General features: G+C 45.5%; 1 protein-coding gene across 4 annotated transcripts in view; it reads left to right on the forward strand.

Annotated features, from left to right (window-relative positions):
• Nucleotides 1-826: 826 nt before the first annotated feature.
• Nucleotides 827-17,112, forward strand: part of RFT1 (RFT1 glycolipid translocator homolog) — a 37,158-nt gene continuing 20,872 nt past the window's right edge. For 3 of the 4 annotated variants that reach the window (XR_014000425.1, XM_081160309.1, XM_081160307.1), the window contains exons 1-6: nucleotides 827-918; nucleotides 4,469-4,554; nucleotides 6,557-6,673; nucleotides 8,203-8,392; nucleotides 9,186-9,287; nucleotides 11,882-12,019. Coding sequence is in view for 3 of the 4 variants with exons in the window: in XM_081160309.1 (XP_081016435.1) it covers nucleotides 856-918; nucleotides 4,469-4,554; nucleotides 6,557-6,673; nucleotides 8,203-8,392; nucleotides 9,186-9,287; nucleotides 11,882-12,019 (696 nt within the window). In the remaining variant the exon portion in view is untranslated. The remainder of the gene's footprint in view (nucleotides 919-4,468; nucleotides 4,555-6,556; nucleotides 6,674-8,202; nucleotides 8,393-9,185; nucleotides 9,288-11,881; nucleotides 12,020-17,112) is intronic. The other variant, XM_081160308.1, reaches the window with a different exon arrangement.

The raw sequence follows: 17,112 nt of genomic DNA on the forward strand, positions 1-17,112 counted from the left end.
GAGACAGGGCCTGTCTGAGGAACAGTAGAGCCTAGAATGTGCTGGGAAAGGGCAGTGATTATATATGTAAGGTGGTGGAGAAGGTAGGTTGGGGTCAAATCACAGAAGGCCTAAAAGCGATTGGGGAAGTCTGCACAGGAGATAGTAAGAACACCAACAGAACCGCTGACTGTGCATGTTGGGTGCTTTACGCTTTAGAAAGCACTTCCCGTCCATCCTTCCGCCGCGTCCGCACAGCGGCAGCCGCAGGCGGGAGGCAAGCTGAGGCTCAGGCGCCCGAGGCCCCGCCGGCCGAGGTGCAGACGGGAGCAAATCACTCCGCCTCTCTGACTCTCACCTTCCTCATCTGACAGCGAGGCTCAGTTCTCAGCACTTTAGAAAGGATTCCACAAAACCACATGTGAAAATGCTGTATTTAGCTTCTGGCCTCAGTTTTTTTTTTTTCTGTGAAGTTGGGTCACTTCCTGTCCAGCCTAATTCAGGGGGCTGGGGCTGTGACCTTTGCCTAAGGCAAGAAGCTTCTTAATGCGGTCAGGGAAGTTAGTGTTTTGGGGATACTAAGCTGAGAGCCTCGGGGAAGGGACTTTGGCTACTTTACAGCGTTTCTTCGCACCGGTCGCTATTTAACCTGAGACAGGCACAGAAAGCGCAGAACCTGCTGCAGAAGGGAGAGGAGACGCGGCGCAGGCGCACTGGCGTGGCCCAACCCGGCCCCCTTAAGGGCCGTACTTCTCATGCCCCGCCTTCCGCCTCAAAATCACCAATCAGCGAGCGAGGTGCTCCGTGACGCTATCTTCTCGCGACGAAGCCGGCTGGCGGCGGCGTTTCCTGGTGACGGAGCCGGGCGCCGAGGCCATGGGAAGCCAGGAGGTGCTGGGCCAGGCGGCCCGCTTGGCCTCCTCCGGTCTCCTCCTGCAGGTACTCTCTGCCCCGCCGCCCCAAGCCGTCCCGCAGCCGGGGTTTGCGGGGAGCCCGCCTGCCGGCAGGCTCAGTCCCGGTGTGAATCCCGCTGCCGAGGGGCTCCACGGGAGGAGGAGGCGGCGGCGGCGATGGGGCTCCTGGGCCCGGAGCCGGCAGCCTGCGCTCAGAGTCCTGGCTCGGAGATGGCAAACAAGCCACGTTCGTTTTGAGAATTGTCGTTCCCATATGGCAGTAGGAGAGAGATCAGGTGGCACGGGTGTTTGCGGTGCTGTAGAATCTGGTATTTTTTAAGGCAAGGGTTTCATTTTCTCCATGCCCCACCCCTTACCCTCAAACACGCTCCTCACATTCCCTGGCTCCCACTTCCAGAGAGACCATACGGCATAGCTAGGAACAGGGACCTGGGCTCAGGCACGCCTGAATTGGTATCTTCGTTCTGCCAAGTTCTTGCTGAATGAACCTGGACTTCACCTGCTAAGCCTCAGCTCCTCATTGGAAAATGGGGGTCATAATAGTAGTAGTAGTAATAATAGTGATAGTTGCTGCTAGGCTAGATTGAAGTTGTTCAGATCATTGCACTTAGCACAGCACTCTTAGAATGCACTTAGTAAATGTTGGCTGTGTCTTCCTTCTGGCTCCGTGACCTTGGACCAGTCACTTCACTGCCTCTTCTTGGCCCTAATTTTCATCATGTCAGATGACGTACATGCCACTTGGCCCAAATGGTATCTAAAGATCCTTTTAACCCTAGGAGCCGGTCATTCTAAGTCAAGCAGCTCAATTTCTCTGTGTCTTGCTCTTGACCCACTCAACCCTTCCTCACAAAAGTCCTGAATCCACCTTGCCCTTATTTTAGAGAATGAGCATTTCACTTGGAGGTTAGGAGAAGGCACCAGGCAGCCTTGGGCTCAAGTTTGGGCCTTGGCACTGGCTAGACGCCCGTCCTTGGGAAGATCCCCGGACTTCTCCGAGCATCAGTTTCCTCATCTTAAATGAGAACAATATTGCAACCTCGTTAGGCCATTAGGGAGATTAGATGAGATGCCTGTTATGTGCCTGGCACCTTATAAGTAATTAATAAATGGTAGCTATTTTTATGACGGTCATTAGAATTTTTTAAATGGTCATAGTAGGGATGCAATGACATTGGGGCAACTCACTTTGCTCTGAGTCTTACTTGCTTCATGTGCATTTACCTGGTTGCTTTTAAGGGTCAAAAACTAACATATGTGAAAGAGCTTTTTTTTAAACTAAATTCCTTTACAAAGTGAAGTGGAGACTGTTACTAATAAGCGCCACTATGTGGAGCAAATACTGAGTAGCATGAGCAACCTCAGAGCTTCATTGGCTCAAGCTTTTATTCAAACCAATTAAGAGATAAGGAAAGGCCTTCGACATTAGATTTCTTAGACAAGAATAACTTTGACTTTGAAGTTAACATAAACCTGTATGTGGTTTTTAAAAAATAGCCATAATCTTTAGATTTCTTGAGTGTTTTAATTCAATCTCGTATGCTTTCTCAGCTTACAGTGCAGACACTTGGGGTAGCTTTGCAATTACTTTGTAATCTGCAAGAATTTGAGATTCCTTTGTAATCTGTCTTAACTCTGAGCTGACCACAGTGGAAGTATTAATACCTTTCATTTGTTTGCATTTTTCAAAAATGCTTTTACCTACACAACCTTGTTTGTCCTTGTTATCAATCCTATAAGATAGGCAGCCTCATCTGACAAAGGAGCAAACCAAGGCATATAAATAAACATTCGAGGACAACAGGGCTAACAGTTAAATGGTGACTTGAGATTTTCAGCTGAATGCTTTTTTCCATTAACAGCTCAATGAATTGGCTTCAAACCTTTAAAACTGAGGACAGAATTTGGTATGTATGTACATACAGGGATGGGCAAAAATAGGTTTATAGTTGTGATACAGATAATACAATAATCAATAAATAACAATACAAGAATAAACTTTTGCATACTCACAACTGTAAGCCTACTTTTGCCCACCCTTGTATATACCTGTATGTTTCTAAGGAGAGCTACAGAGCTATCCCCAGGCTTACAAAAGGCCCCATTTCTCTCCATAAATGTTAAGATTGTGATATCTTCGCCTTCGAGACCTTGCTGCTCTGTGAAACTTCTCACTTTTTGGTTTTACCTTTCCCTGGAGATTTTCAGACACTGGTGGTTCATGGCATACTTTGATTAATATTGCAGCTGTTCGTAGGTAACTGAGCATGTTTGACAGGGAAGTGATTTGTCTTTAGCTCCCAAGTGCACTTGAGTTCCACCTGTGGTGCAGCTGGGCCACATAGGGAGAGTCACTTAGTGGGGGAGGCTTGCATCCAGCCAGTATCCCCATTTAGTAACCTCATTTAATTGCAACCTGTTCTCTGTCTCATGGGAAGAATTCACTGCTAAGGTGGTTTTCTTGAGTTGACAGGTTTGAAAGTCTCAGGATATATTCCTTTCAAATGGCAGTAGCTGGACTCTGTCACCCACCCCCCATTTTACATTATCTTATTGCAGTTGTCATTTAAAAGGTATTTTAACTCCTCTCTGGAAGGTGGCAAATAGTAAATAAATTCAGCCTTTTCTGTTTTCTAATTGAAAACTGAATTTCAAAGAGATTACATGTCATCGGAATCTCTGTAGACAGAGAAGAAAGAGAAATTAGACCCCATGATTACCAGTGAATCTGCTACACCCTGCATGCTCCCACTTGCAAAGTGGGTGCTCTTTCTTCCTTCCTTTCTTTTTTAAATATATTTTTATTGATTCCAGAGAGAGGAAGGGAGAGGGAGAGATAGAAACATCAATGATGAGAGAGAGTCATTGATTGGCCGCCTCCTGCACACCCCTCTCTGGGGACGGAGCCCACAACCAGGGTATGCGCCCTGACCAGGAATCGAACTGTGATCTGGATCATAGGTAGATGTTCAACCGCTGAGCAACACTGGCCGGGCAGTGGGTGCTATTTCTAAACAGGCCAGAAGGAGGGGCAATGTGAAGCACTAACAGATTTTCTTTCTGCCTCCTGGAGTGCCTGACTTTGAACCCAAAGAAATTCCCTGAGTCTGTCGGGTCTCTGTCTTCTCATCAGTAAATTAGGGTTTACTTATGGGTTCTTTGACCACTGCCCAGGCATGGTGAGAGACCCCAAGGAGTGACATTTTTGGAAGAAATGCAGACAGATTGCTTTAGAAAGGGTCTCCATGGCAAGGCTACTATGTGTCATTACAGTAGGAAGAGCAGCCACATTGTTTTCATTTCAGCAAATTAAACACTCCCAACTTAATTTATTTATTTATTTATTTTTAAATATATCTTTATTGATTTCAGAGAGAGGAAAAGAGAGGAAGAGAGAGAGATAGAAACATCAATGATGAGAGAGAGTCATTGATTGAGCCCGCAACCCGGGCATGTGCCCTGACTGGGAATTGAACCCTGATCGCCTGGATCCTAGGTCGATGCTCAGCCGCTGAGCCACACCCGGCCAGGCCCAACTTAATTTATTCTGATGTATTTTCCTTCTTTTTCTGTAGGTGTTGTTTCGATTGATCACCTTTGTCTTGAATGCATTTATCCTTCGCTTCCTGTCCAAGGAAATCGTTGGCATAGTGAATGTAAGGTAAGAAGGGATGTGCCCCGGCACTGTCCACAACTCACATCCCTAGTCAGGTTTTCCTCTGTGCCTGTGTGTCACCCTCGGATTTTAGAGGCATGGACATCTACTGGAGTCACAATGTTTTAGCTGTGGGCTGAGGAGGAGCATGCTGGTGGGGTAATGAGTGGGGGATGTTGCTCTTAATGGACCCATGGAGTGTTTTCCATTAGCAGCCTCCAAATGCACATTTCCCAGCCAGCTTTTTCCTGTTTGCCTGCTCTCAGAACCCAGGAGAGGAGTGGGAGTAATTCATGGCAAACCCAGTCTCAGGTGTAATTCTATGTTCTTGTCCTGCTGACAGCAAAGGAAGCAGGAATTCTGCAGCTCATGAGGACATGCTTTGTAATTGTAGGGCTAGAACAGCCACCTTCCTTTCCTTGGTGAATTTTTTTTTCTTTCACTGAATTGTATAATGGAAAATGGTAGCTGGGGTAAGAGCTTGAGTCCTTGCCATTAGTTCCTTGGAGGCTCTTAGCTGACTTGCTTTGTCATTTAGACTCTGTTTCTTCTGCTTCCTGTTCAAGGACACCCACACATGTGCTGTATTCACAAATGACACTGAAGTGTATGAAGTGATGTGAGTGTGCAGAATAGCTCAGCTTCTCAGGTGTGTCTTCAGGTCCTGATAAACAAGACAATATGTTCCAGACAGTATTTCACATCTAATACCTACCAAACACGTGCTCTTGGCTCTGTTCTCGGGGCTTGGTGAAGGTTCTTAAATGTTGATGGGCAAAGGAATCATCTGGGGAGCTTTGCACTATGAAGGGCTGAGGATGGGCCCAGGAATCTGCATTTTGACAGGCTTCCCAGGTGATTTTGAAGTAGAGACCATTCTTTGAGAAATACTGTTTTAAAGGCAGGAAGGAAAAGACCAAATCCTCTTAGGTGCTCAGACTTTAAAGCAGTTTGGGCCTCTCCCCATCCGGTCTCCTCCAGAGTGGATGGTCTCTGCCTTGATAGCACTCGTCTGGCCTGGCCCTGCTTAACGTATAGCTGTCTCCTCAGTCACAGTGTTGGACAGGAGCACTGGGTAGCAAGTTTGGACAGCCTCAGAAACCTTAGCCCAGGGCCATCCCCACTCTGGCTTTCCCTGGGCTGCGGCCTGCTGGGGAAGGGAAACCCAGCTACTCCTCCCTAAGGTGCGGAGGGTCTACCTCGGTGCTGTCAGCTTCGGAGGTACATAGGCAAGCCTTGCTGTCCTGGGCCACAGCAGACTCTGTAATGGCTGCCAGCCTCTTTGCTGTCCTGAGATTCTTTTGGCGGGAGCCTCCGCTCAGTAGAGCCTCAGCTTCTCTCACAAGGGCTGTTGGGCCTCCAGCCTCAGTGACCATGGGGTCCTCTTGTGTAGGGTCCTACCCGGTCCTTTTCCTTATGGTCAGAGCCACACCTCTGCCTACAGCCACAGCCTGAAGGCTTCGGGGGCCACGGTGGCAGTTTCTTCCCAGGTAGAACTATAGGCACGCGCTCAGTTGTCCCTCATTTGGTTCCTGACTTTGTTTGAGTAGATTAGACTAGTGAGGGTTCCTGTAAGAAACCGTCTTCCACATCACCACCAGTGATTTATAACCAAGACTTTTTCTTCCTGTTGCTTGTAAAATCTCAGAAATTTTACAGCTGGTACTTACACCCTAATGACCAATAGTCCAGTGCATAGTATTCCTTCCCATGTGTAGCCTAGAGCACTTACATATGACTGGGTAATATTATTATTTTTGTGAATCACCTGAGGATATTTTTTCCATTTATTTTTAGAGAGAAGGGAAGAGGGGGGACAGAGAGAGAAAGGGGAAAAAAACACATCAATGTGAGAGAGACACATCGATTGGTTGCCTCCCCTGCAACCCAAGTATGTGCCCTTGACCAGAAATTGAACCCAAAACCCTTTGGTGCATGAGCTCATGCTCTAATCGCTGAGCAACACTGGCCAGGGCTAGAGACATTGATTTCTACTTTCCCTTTACAGGCTAACACTGCTTTACTCGACCACCATCTTCCTGGCCAGAGAGGCCTTCCGTAGGGCATGTCTGAGTGGGAGCACCCAGCGAGACTGGAGCCAGACCATCAACCTCCTGTGGCTAACGTGAGTTGTGCTTTGTCAGGAGACAGTTTCAAAGACAAGTGTAACAAATATCACAAGTTAAACAGCAACAGTTGCCTAAAGCTGAACTATCTCCAGCTTTGGTTTTGCAGTGGGTTTCTGGGGACTTGGCATCTGCTCTTTTCTCTCTGGGTAGCCAGGAGCCAGGAGGAGGCTCCAGGTGGGGGCTTCTGGGCTAGGTTACTAGCCCTAGTTCTACCCTTTTTGGAAGTTGTTTCTGCTGTTCCTGATCCCCAATCTGGGCCCCCTCGGCCTGTGTCATCTTTTTTATTCCTAATCTTTTCCCCCCTGTGGTATTTTCTGAGCATTTAACAACCACTTAGTCTTAGTATTTTTTGAAAGCCTTTTAGGAGTTTCATTGTATCTTTCTTCAATTTTGTTATGTTGATTTCAGTTCTGGGCCTTTTAGAATATTATTGAAGACCAAGTACATCAGCTAAAAATTGTAATAGCTTTTCTGCAGTTAAATCCCTGCAGGGAGGATTGGTGGTTGAAGTTGTTTCCCAATTCTGCCCTTGCATAACTCCTATTGCCTCATGGAAATGACTGTCATCAAGGCTGCTAAGTTTTCATTTTATTAGAGGAATGACTGTAAACTACCCAGTCATATGTAAGTGCTCTAGGCTACACATGGGAAGGAATACTATGCACTGGACTATTGGTCATTAGGGTGTAAGTACCAGCTGTATACTGTCTTTTAGTCATTCTAAGTAGAAACAGCAGGCACACACTTTTGGGGAATTTTGCTTTTTTTTCTAAATGTTTTTATTGATTTCAGAGAGAGGAAGGGAGAGGGAGAGAGACATAGAAACATTAATGATGGGAGAACCATTGAACAGCTGCCTCATGCATGATCCCTACTAGGGCTTGATCCTGCAACCTAGGCATGTGCCCTGACCAGGAATCAAACCATGATCTCCTGCTTCATGGGTTGACACTCAACCACTTAGCCACGCTGGCTGGGTGGGAAATTTTGTTTTTTGAGTCAGTGTAACACAGTGGATAGGGGTGTCCAGCCACATGCCCCATCCCCATTGCCAGGCAGCCACAAGCCCAGATTTCCTGTTTGTCACTTCTTTTTAAGTATATCTTTATTGATTTCAGAGAGAGGAAGGGAAAAGGAGAGAGAGAGAGAGAGAAACATCAATGATGAGAGTCATTGATCAGCTGCCTCCTGCATGCCCCCTACTGGAAATTGGCATTAGACAGATCAGAATTGGGCCTGCTTTTCTGCCCTTTACTAGCTAGCTATTCATGACCTTGGCCAAATTACCTAGTGCCTGTCTGCCTTAGTTTCCTCCTCATTTAAATGGAGATAATGATAGGATCATTATGAGGTGTCAGTGAGATTAAGGGGGGAAGCATAGTACCTGGCACGTAGTAAGTGCCCGAATAAGAATTAGCTGTTTTTATGCTTATAACTATATTTCTTTTCTGTTCAGTGTGACTATTTTAATATATACTTTATTTTTATACTTAATATATTAAAAAATATTTCCCCCCATTTTTAGGGTCCCTCTGGGTGTGTTTTGGTCTTTGTTCCTGGGCTGGGTCTGGCTACGGTTGCTTGAAGTGCCTAATCCTAATGTCATCCCCCACTATGGAACTGGAGTGGTAGTGTTTGGTCTCTCAGCTGTGGTGGAGCTTCTGGGAGAACCCTTCTGGGTCTTGGCACAAGCACATATGTTTGTCAAGCTCAAGGTCAGTATGCCTTCTACTGTTAATGGGAAATGCAAAGAATAGGGGAAAGAGTGTTTTTTTTTAAAATGGGAGAAAATGATGTTTTTCAGACTTGCATCTAAAAAGATATATGGAGAAAGGTAACATGATCAATTTAGTTTATTCACTTGAAAATTGGCAGATGGGCTGGACTAAAGTTTTCCTCTGCTATACTATTAATGAAAAAACAGGTTTGCTAATAGGGAGGTTATTAGTTAAGATAAGAATTTAAGAGGACTGTAAAGGTTTTTCAGATTTTTCTATTGATTATATTTTTATATACTAATAACTTTTCTCTTTATCTTTAAAAATATATAACTTGCTAAATACAAAGGAATGTATATAACATTCATGTAAATCTTAAAGCAGGATAAGATACTGGAGACCTCTGAACCTACCACTCAACACAGTAGAACATTACCGAAACTATGTCCAGCCACATGCCCCATCCCCATTGCCAGGCAGCCACAAGCCCAGATTTCCTGTTTGTCACTTCTTTTTAAGTATATCTTTATTGATTTCAGAGAGAGGAAGGGAAAAGGAGAGAGAGAGAAACATCAATGATGAGAGTCATTGATCAGCTGCCTCCTGCATGCCCCCTACTGGAAATTGAGCCCGCAACTCGGGCATGTGCCCTAACGGGCAATCGAACCGCGAACTCTTGGATCCTAGTCTATGCTCAACTGCTGAGCCCCACCTGGCCAGGCTTCTGTGCATCTTTTAAAGTAGTTTTTAATTATGTTTGTAAAGTGCACTCTTTGCCACTCGTTTGCAGGTGATTGCTGAGAGCTTGTCGGTAATCCTCAAGAGTGTGTTGACAGCTCTTCTCGTGCTGTGGCTGCCTCACTGGGGACTGTACATTTTCTCTTTGGCCCAGGTACAGTTATGGTTTTTAACTTTTGCATAATCTATTTTTCCCACCTGTTTTTTTCTTCTTGTTCCTGTTACTACATGGCTTGCATTTGAAGTATCTCTGCATGTAAGGAAGGCTAGAAGCTCTAGATGCTCTTGACACTGCTGCTCCTCTGGCTGCCCTGTTTTTCACGCCATGACACATTTTCTGTCAATTTAGGTGTTATAAATCTAAAAGCCAACAGCTCCTCATATCACCAGGCAAGCCACAGCCAATTCCCTTTGTCCAATTGGCCTCCAGGTTCCTCCTCAGATAACCCCTCCCCCCACAGCATCAAATAATAGTTACTCTGGAATATATAAAGAATTCTTACAGGTCAACAACAAAAAGACAAAGTGGGTAAAGTACTTGACTAGACATTTCACCAAAGAAGACAGACAAATGGCCAATAAGCTCCTGAGAAGATGCTCAACATCATTAGTCATTAGGCAATGAGATACCACTTTACACCCATTAGGATGGCTGTTATATAAAAGATACAGAAAATAGCAAGTGTTAGTGAGCATGTGAAGAAATTGGAACCCTCATAAGTTGCTGGTGGTAAACTAAAATGGTGCAGCTGCTCTGTAAAGCAGATTGGCAGGTCCTCAAAGAGTTAAATGTAGAACTGCTAAGTGACCCAGCAGTTTCACTCCTAGGTATATACCCAAAAGAATTAGCAACAGGTGTACAAGCAGCTTGTACATGGATGTTCATAGCAACACTATTCCCAAAGCTGAAAGGTGGAAGCACCCAAAATGCCCAACTGATGAATGGATGAGCAACATGTGGTGTGTCCATACAATATAATATTATTCAGCCATAAAAATGAAATACTGATACATGCTACAACACAATGAACCTTGAAAACGTTATACAAAGTCAAAGAAGCTGGACACAAAAGGCCACCTATTGTATGATTCCATTAATGTATAATACCCAGAATAGAAGAGTCCAGAGAGACAGAAAGCAGATGAGTGGTCGCCAGGGGATGGGGGAGATGGAGAGTGACTGCTTGATGGGTACAGAATTTCCTTTTGGAGTGATGGAAATGTTCTGGAATTAGATCTCAGTGGTAGCTGTGCAACACTGTAAGTGTACTAAAAGCCACTGAGTTTTAAATGGTTAAAACAGTCAGTGTTACGTTACGTGGATTTTCCTCAGTAGGAGTAAAGGGGAGGGATCATGGAGTTAGGATATGCTGCATGAACACTACCCGTGGGTTGCCACTGTTTCCCCAGGCTCCGTTCAGTGGGAAGATGAGAGGTGGGGAAGGGAGCTGCTAAAGGGTCTTATCACAGGGTGTTGGCAGCAGGTGGTCTGGCTCACAGCAGTGCTGCTGTGTCTTAAAGCATTTGTGGCATGAAAGAAGAAGGGTGGGGGTCTGGGGGAAGGTGGTCCCAGGTACGAGATAAACAGGAACTAGGCGTGTGATGTGCAACATGATGACTGTAGCTAACACTGCTCTGTAATATATAGGAAAGTTGTTAAGGTGGTATATCCTGTGAGCTCTCATCACAAGGAGAATTTTTTTCCCTTTTTCTCTTTTCTATTGTGTCTATATGAAAAGGTGGATGCTGGCTGAAGCTATTGTAGTAATAATGTCACCATATGTGTATGTCAGTCAAACCATCATGCTGTAAGACTTAAACTTATACAGTGATGCAAGTCAATTATTTCTCAATAAAACTGGAAAGAAAAAAAAGATGGTGGTGGGCTCTGTTCTCAGGCATGGATGGGACAGGCGTGGATAGCAGAGGAGCCTAAAGCTTCTAAACTGAGACTCTTTGCTCTGTGCCTTCCCTACAGGTGTTTCTAGATTGAAAGGGGGGCCTGGAGGTCCCATTCCTTCTTGAGCTAGTGTGCACTAGTGTTTTCAGAGGGAAAGAGGGTAGAAGGGAACTTGCAAAACGGGGCTCTTCGAATACTCTTCCCCAACCTGCAAATAAAACCCCAGGCTGCTGCTCCTAGCCAAGAGACATCCTTTGTCCCGGATGGGTGCTGGGAGTGTGGGCTTTCTTATCATTTCACCTTTCCCTCTCCATCCTGTAGTAGCTCTTGCCCTGCCCAGGCGCTGGACAGAGAGGAGAGAGCCAGCAGTTTAGTCCCACCTTGTAATCATAATGTCACAGGTTTCCACAGTTTATGGAGAATCCCCAGTGCTAGATGATGGCAGGTCCCTGGACGTGCTCAGCTAGGACGCATGGACCTTCACAGTGTGCTGTCAAGGCGGGAGAGCCTTTTTTTTTGGCCAAATGCAAATCCTTTGAGAATGTATCTGACATTGGTATGGCAGTTGGCTGTAGTGGATATCTGTCTGGAAATTGTGTCCACTTGCCCAGAACTTCTCTTCTCCCAGTCAGGTGAAGTACTTGCAACACTTTTCCCAGAGATACTGCAGCGGAGCTGGGTCCCAGTAAATAGACCAGAGGGTGATGTGTTGCTTAAGAAAAGGTGCAGTTAATTAAAACCATTCTATTTTTTGATTGGCCTTTGAGGTCAAATTAATAGGCATATCTTAATTATGCCTATATTAAAATGGTGTGATTTAAACACATTATTTTCTTTTTTTTTTCCAGCTTTTCTATACTGCAATTCTGGTGCTCTGCTATGTTATTTATTTCAAAAAGTTACTGGGTTTCTCAGAATCAACCAAACAACAAACTTTTCCTGTCTCCAGAATGACAGATCTGCTACCCAAAATTCTGAGAAGTAGAGTAAGTAATGTATTTTTGTCTTTTATCATTTCAGTCATAGATGCTGGTTATCCTTGAGGAAAAGACCCTGCAACTTGATTGGTTATTATTATTAGAATAGTAAACATAATTTAATAGTTCATATTTATTGAGTGCTTGCTATGTGCTCAGCCAGGGTTTCTAAATCTTGGCACTATTCACATTTTGGGCTAGATAATTCTTTGTTGCAGGTACTGTCCTGTGCATTGTGGGATGTTGAGCAGCTTTCTCAGTTTTTACCCACTAGATGCCAGTAGCTACCACCCCCCAGCTATAACAAACACACTGTCCCCAGACACTGCCAAATGTCCCCTGGGGGACAAAATTGCCCCCGTTGAGAACCAATGTGCTAGGCCCTGTGCAGAGTACTCTACATGCCCTTATTTATAACAACTCTGTGAGGCTGCCACGATTATTTATATTTTACGGTTGAGGAACTGAAGCTCAGTGACTAAATACCTGCTCAAGATGAGGGTCTCAGTGAGGACGGGAGCCTGGAGTAGCTTGAATCCCAGCAGAGCACAGTAACCACTGTGTTCCGCTCTGTTCTGCTGTCTCTTGTTTTTTCCCAGGATTCACCTCTGGCACAGACATTCCAGAGCACTGACAAAACAGGGATGACCCTGCATAGTTCCCTCATCTAGTGTCAGGCCTATCTCTCAGGTGATCCACTTTCCCATGTAGTCCTCTGAGGATTCTTGATGCTAATGTGTGGGAGCGAGGCATCATCTTTTTCTACTCAACTCTTTAACTCTCAATCCCTCTGACCTTTATTTCTGACTCCATGAGGTCAGCGCTGCTGTGTGTGGCCTGGAGTTGCGCAGGTGATATCATACCGCATCGCCTCTGTGTGGTTGCTTTGTGCACTGCTCCATTCCAGGCTATCCCATTTCCCCCTTCCCCTACCTGTTTGCTGGCTGGATGTGGGGTGCTTAGTTGAGGTAAGGCTTTGACTGCACTTCTCCATATTCCTCTTTTGTGACTCCTTGAAAAAGTAGTAAAATATTTGGGACTTTAAGTCTCAGAACTTAAGGAATCTTGCTGTACAACTTTTCAAGAAAAACCAGATTTATGTAACAAAGCCAGATATGTTCTGATTTGTTAGATAAGGGTTCTCCATTCTAATATACTAGATTTGACCTTTAACCTCAGTGAACGTGATAATTTTGGGATACCATCGTTTCTCATCTGCAGGCTCAGAGGCTTAGGACTCGAGATCGCTCCTCTTGCCTGGAGCTTCTGCCAGCTGCCACAGTGGGACTGAGCATGCAGGAAAGTGCCCTCCCCTGAGGCTCCCCAGGGCCCACTGGTACCAGGCCTGGCCAGCTTTATTCACTGGGCCAGCCCCTGCGCCCCAGCAGTATTTTGGAAAGGAGCATTTGGACCATTAATACAGGCAAGGAGGGAGAGGGTAATGAAGGGAGTCTGTCGAGTGTGTATTTAACCCTGTGATGGGCTCAGAACTCCGAGCTTCATTTCCTTAACTGTCAAATGGGCATAATAAAGAGTTCCTTTCTGCTAACGTGGTTGTGAGAGCCAGATGAGATGGAACATGTAAGGTGCTTAACACTGTGGCCTGGCTCAGCTGGGTGTCCATAGTGACAGCTGATACCATCACCACCATCACACTGCTTCTCTGAGAGCAGAAATACCTCCACTGAAACATCCTAGCAAGGCAAACACAGTGGCATTGGTGTGAGAGTTCAGTGGCGTAATCTGGCAGTTGGTCCTGAAAGTAGCCGTGCTCATACTGTCAGGACAGAAGCCTAGTCCATGAGGTCGTGTGTACCTGTCGTACACCGTGGCTTTGTTCCTGCTGACAAACAGAGCACAGCCCCATGCGGGCTGCTGGCTGGGATATAGACATGTAGGAAGTGATTGCTGGGCCTCAGAGGCTTCCTGTGCATTTGGAAGGCAGTATGTGCAGAGGTGAAGCCTGCAGGACTCTCTTTAGACTTCAGGGTCCTGATGTTTAAGGTGAGATTGTTGGTCTGCATGAACTGTGAGGCCCCTCTGAAGACTTAAAGAGCTTTGTGAAAGTATTTGAACTTTGGCAGGGAGCCAAATATATAACAATGGCCATTGATTGCATGACTACCCTGTGCTTGGCACTGGGCTAAGCACTTACGTGGACTTTTGTCTTTAATCCTCATAGTAGCCTATGAGATAAATTCTATTGTTTCCATTTTACAGATGAGAAAACAGGTTCAGAGGAGTTAGGTGATTAACCCAAAATCACACAGCTGGTTTTGGACTCCTCTCTGACGTTTGTCAACTCACTTCTAACTTCTCTCTGTGGACTAACCTTAGTCTGTGTGTTAACCTCTGTGCTGTGTGGTCTTATAAAAGAAATTGGCTTATTACTTCAAGTAGTTTTTTATCTTCTTAAAGATTGTGAAGATCCAGGTAGAACAATTTATTATTCAAGAAAAGAAATGAGATGAGTTTTGAATTCGGTGGATAATTTTACCACTGGCATTATGCCTAACAATTCTCTGGAGCAGCTTTCTACACCTGGGGCTCCCTCATACAAAACTGGGCAAACTCAATTTGACCAAGATGGGAGATTTCTTTCCTATTCTTATAGAATTCCATCTTCTTTAAAGGTAATTATTTAATCTTTAAATTAATGATCCTCAAATAATGACTGCCCTTTATATTCTCGACACTTCTGAGTGATTTAATGTGAGGGATCTGCTAATATTTACGTAAAGCTGAGGAATTTAACACAGCAAGCATGTATGAAGCAGTATTCTGGGTTAAGCACTGTACCAGGTGCCCTGAATGGGGTTCCTGCCTTCAGAACTTGCATTGTGGTGGGGAGTTAAGATGTGTACTCAGCTAACTACACTGCAAGACAGTGTGTGTATATGTGTGTATGTGTTCATCTGGTGTTAACAAAATAGAATCACAGAAAGAACTGATGAATTCCATCTGGGAGCATCAAGGAAGCCTTCATGGAGGAAGCTGCTTTTGAGCTGGGCCTTGATACATGGGTTGGCAGAGGTGAATGTGTGTAGTGTGGTGGAAATGAGCATTTGTGGCTTCTGGAAGGAAGAACATTTGCTCAGGGCCTATTATATGCCCATCACTGTGTTAGAATTGGGATTAACTGGGGTACTTAGGTCGGCTGAACAGTTGGGGTGGGAGAGGAAGCAAAAGGTGGAAGGAGGTTATGGCCTGCTGGGCTAGGACCAGGTAGTGGTGGCCTCCATGCCGTGGAGCCTAATGAGAGGTTTTGAACAGTTTCAGGATTAATTGCCTGTGTTGAGGAGCTTACCCTCTGTCACAGGTTTATTGAGTATCTCGTTTTCTCTTATTCAGTCTGCTCCAACAGGTAGGACTTCTTATCTCATTTTGCAGATGAGAAAAGTGAGGTTTAGCAAAGTTAAGTATCTTGCCCATTGCCTTTGCACTAATAAATTGGGAGCTGCAGTTTGTGCCCCAGTCTCTGAGTGTGACTTCAAAGCCCAAACCCCACCATGAAAAAGATGGGCTGGAGAAAAGGTTGGAAGTGAAAAAGCTCACAAGGAGGTGGGGGCAGTCGGCAGTCGTACAGGTGAGACGTAATGAGAACAGTGGGAGGGTGGAAATGGGAGCATGGACAGAGCCAGGGCAGAGTCCATAGCCCTGGAGCAAGAGGGAGAGGAGGGAGTGTTGTGCGGGGTTTGGAGACAATGGAGGACATTGGGCAGGACAGTGGCCACAGGCTCCTTGGCGACTCAGTGAGGTAAGGATATGGCTGGTTGGACCATGCTGAGCCAAAAGAGTTTGGGAAATGGATAAGTGACTCAGATTAAAGCACAGTGAGCCCCAGAGTTCTGGTGCCAGACCTTCCCTGGAGTAACTGCTCATCACCTTTGTCATCCTTGCTTCAGTATCTCCATCAGTGCAACAAGGCAGTGGAATGGCTTGTTGGGCAGGGGATTCCAGAGAAATTCACAGCCTGTAGACCAGCTCAGCAGTACCAACCCAGCCCTTGTGAAATAGGCCTCTTTTTGACCGTCCCATGTGACAAATCCATTCTGAACAGAATGGTAAAAGCCCAAAGAATGCACTTTTCTACCACTTAGCAAATGCCCCTGAGGAGAAACCTAATCTCTGATAAGACTTCCTGCCTCTTTGTCCTTAATGAGCATTTTGGACATAGCAAGCCATGTGGCATTCCTTCCAAACACTGGGTCCATTTATTTTTTATTTTTATTTTTTAAATTCTCACCCAAGGACACATTTTCATTGATTTTTTTTTAGAAAGAGAGGAAGGAGGAGAGAGAGAGAGAGACATCGATGTGAGAGAAACATCGATCAGTTGCCTCTTGCATGTGCCCCGACTGAGGATTGAACCCACAACCTTTCTGGTGTATAGGACGACCCTCCAACCAACTGAGCAACCCAGCCAAGGCATGGGTTTATTTAAAATGAAGGCATTAGGAGAAAGGAATGCTCAAGTATGATGTCTCATGTCAGGGACACTGTTATGATTTCATTCTTCTAAAGAACATTTTTTAGCCCAGCTGGTGTGGCTCAGTGGTTGAGTGTCAACCCAGGAACCAAGAGATCATGGTTCAATTCCTGGTCAGGCCACAGGCCCCAGTTGCTGGCTCGATCCCCAGAAGGGGGCGTGCAAGAGGCAGCCAGTCAATGATGTTTCTCTCTCATTGATGTTTCTCTCTATCCCTCTCCAGTCCTCTCCCTCTAAAAGTCAGTAAAAACATTTAAAAAGTAAAAATAATAAAAAGAGCATTTTTTTTAAAGAGCTCAATCATCTTCCCAAACCCATTCCCAACCTACCAGCAGATGGGCTTCAGAAGAGCCTCCGGGGCTAGCTGTAACTGTATGTTTCCTTTAAAGAGCACAGGTAGTGCTGTGCAGAACCCCACAGAGGATCACATGGCTGTGGGGAATGTAAGAGAGAGGGTGCTGTGCCCATGGCTCCAGGATATGGGCAGGATCAGCACCCTAAACATGATGTGGTCCACAGTGCCCCCTGGTGGTGGTAGGTAGTCTGGTGCTCTTTGTCCTGGGGAAAGGAGAGACCCAGTTTCCTTCTCACTGGGGAAGATTTACTCCCAAAC

The sequence above is a fragment of the Miniopterus schreibersii genome (genome assembly GCF_964146895.1).
Source record: "Miniopterus schreibersii genome assembly, chromosome: 15".
Classification (NCBI taxonomy): Eukaryota; Metazoa; Chordata; class Mammalia; order Chiroptera; family Miniopteridae; genus Miniopterus; species Miniopterus schreibersii.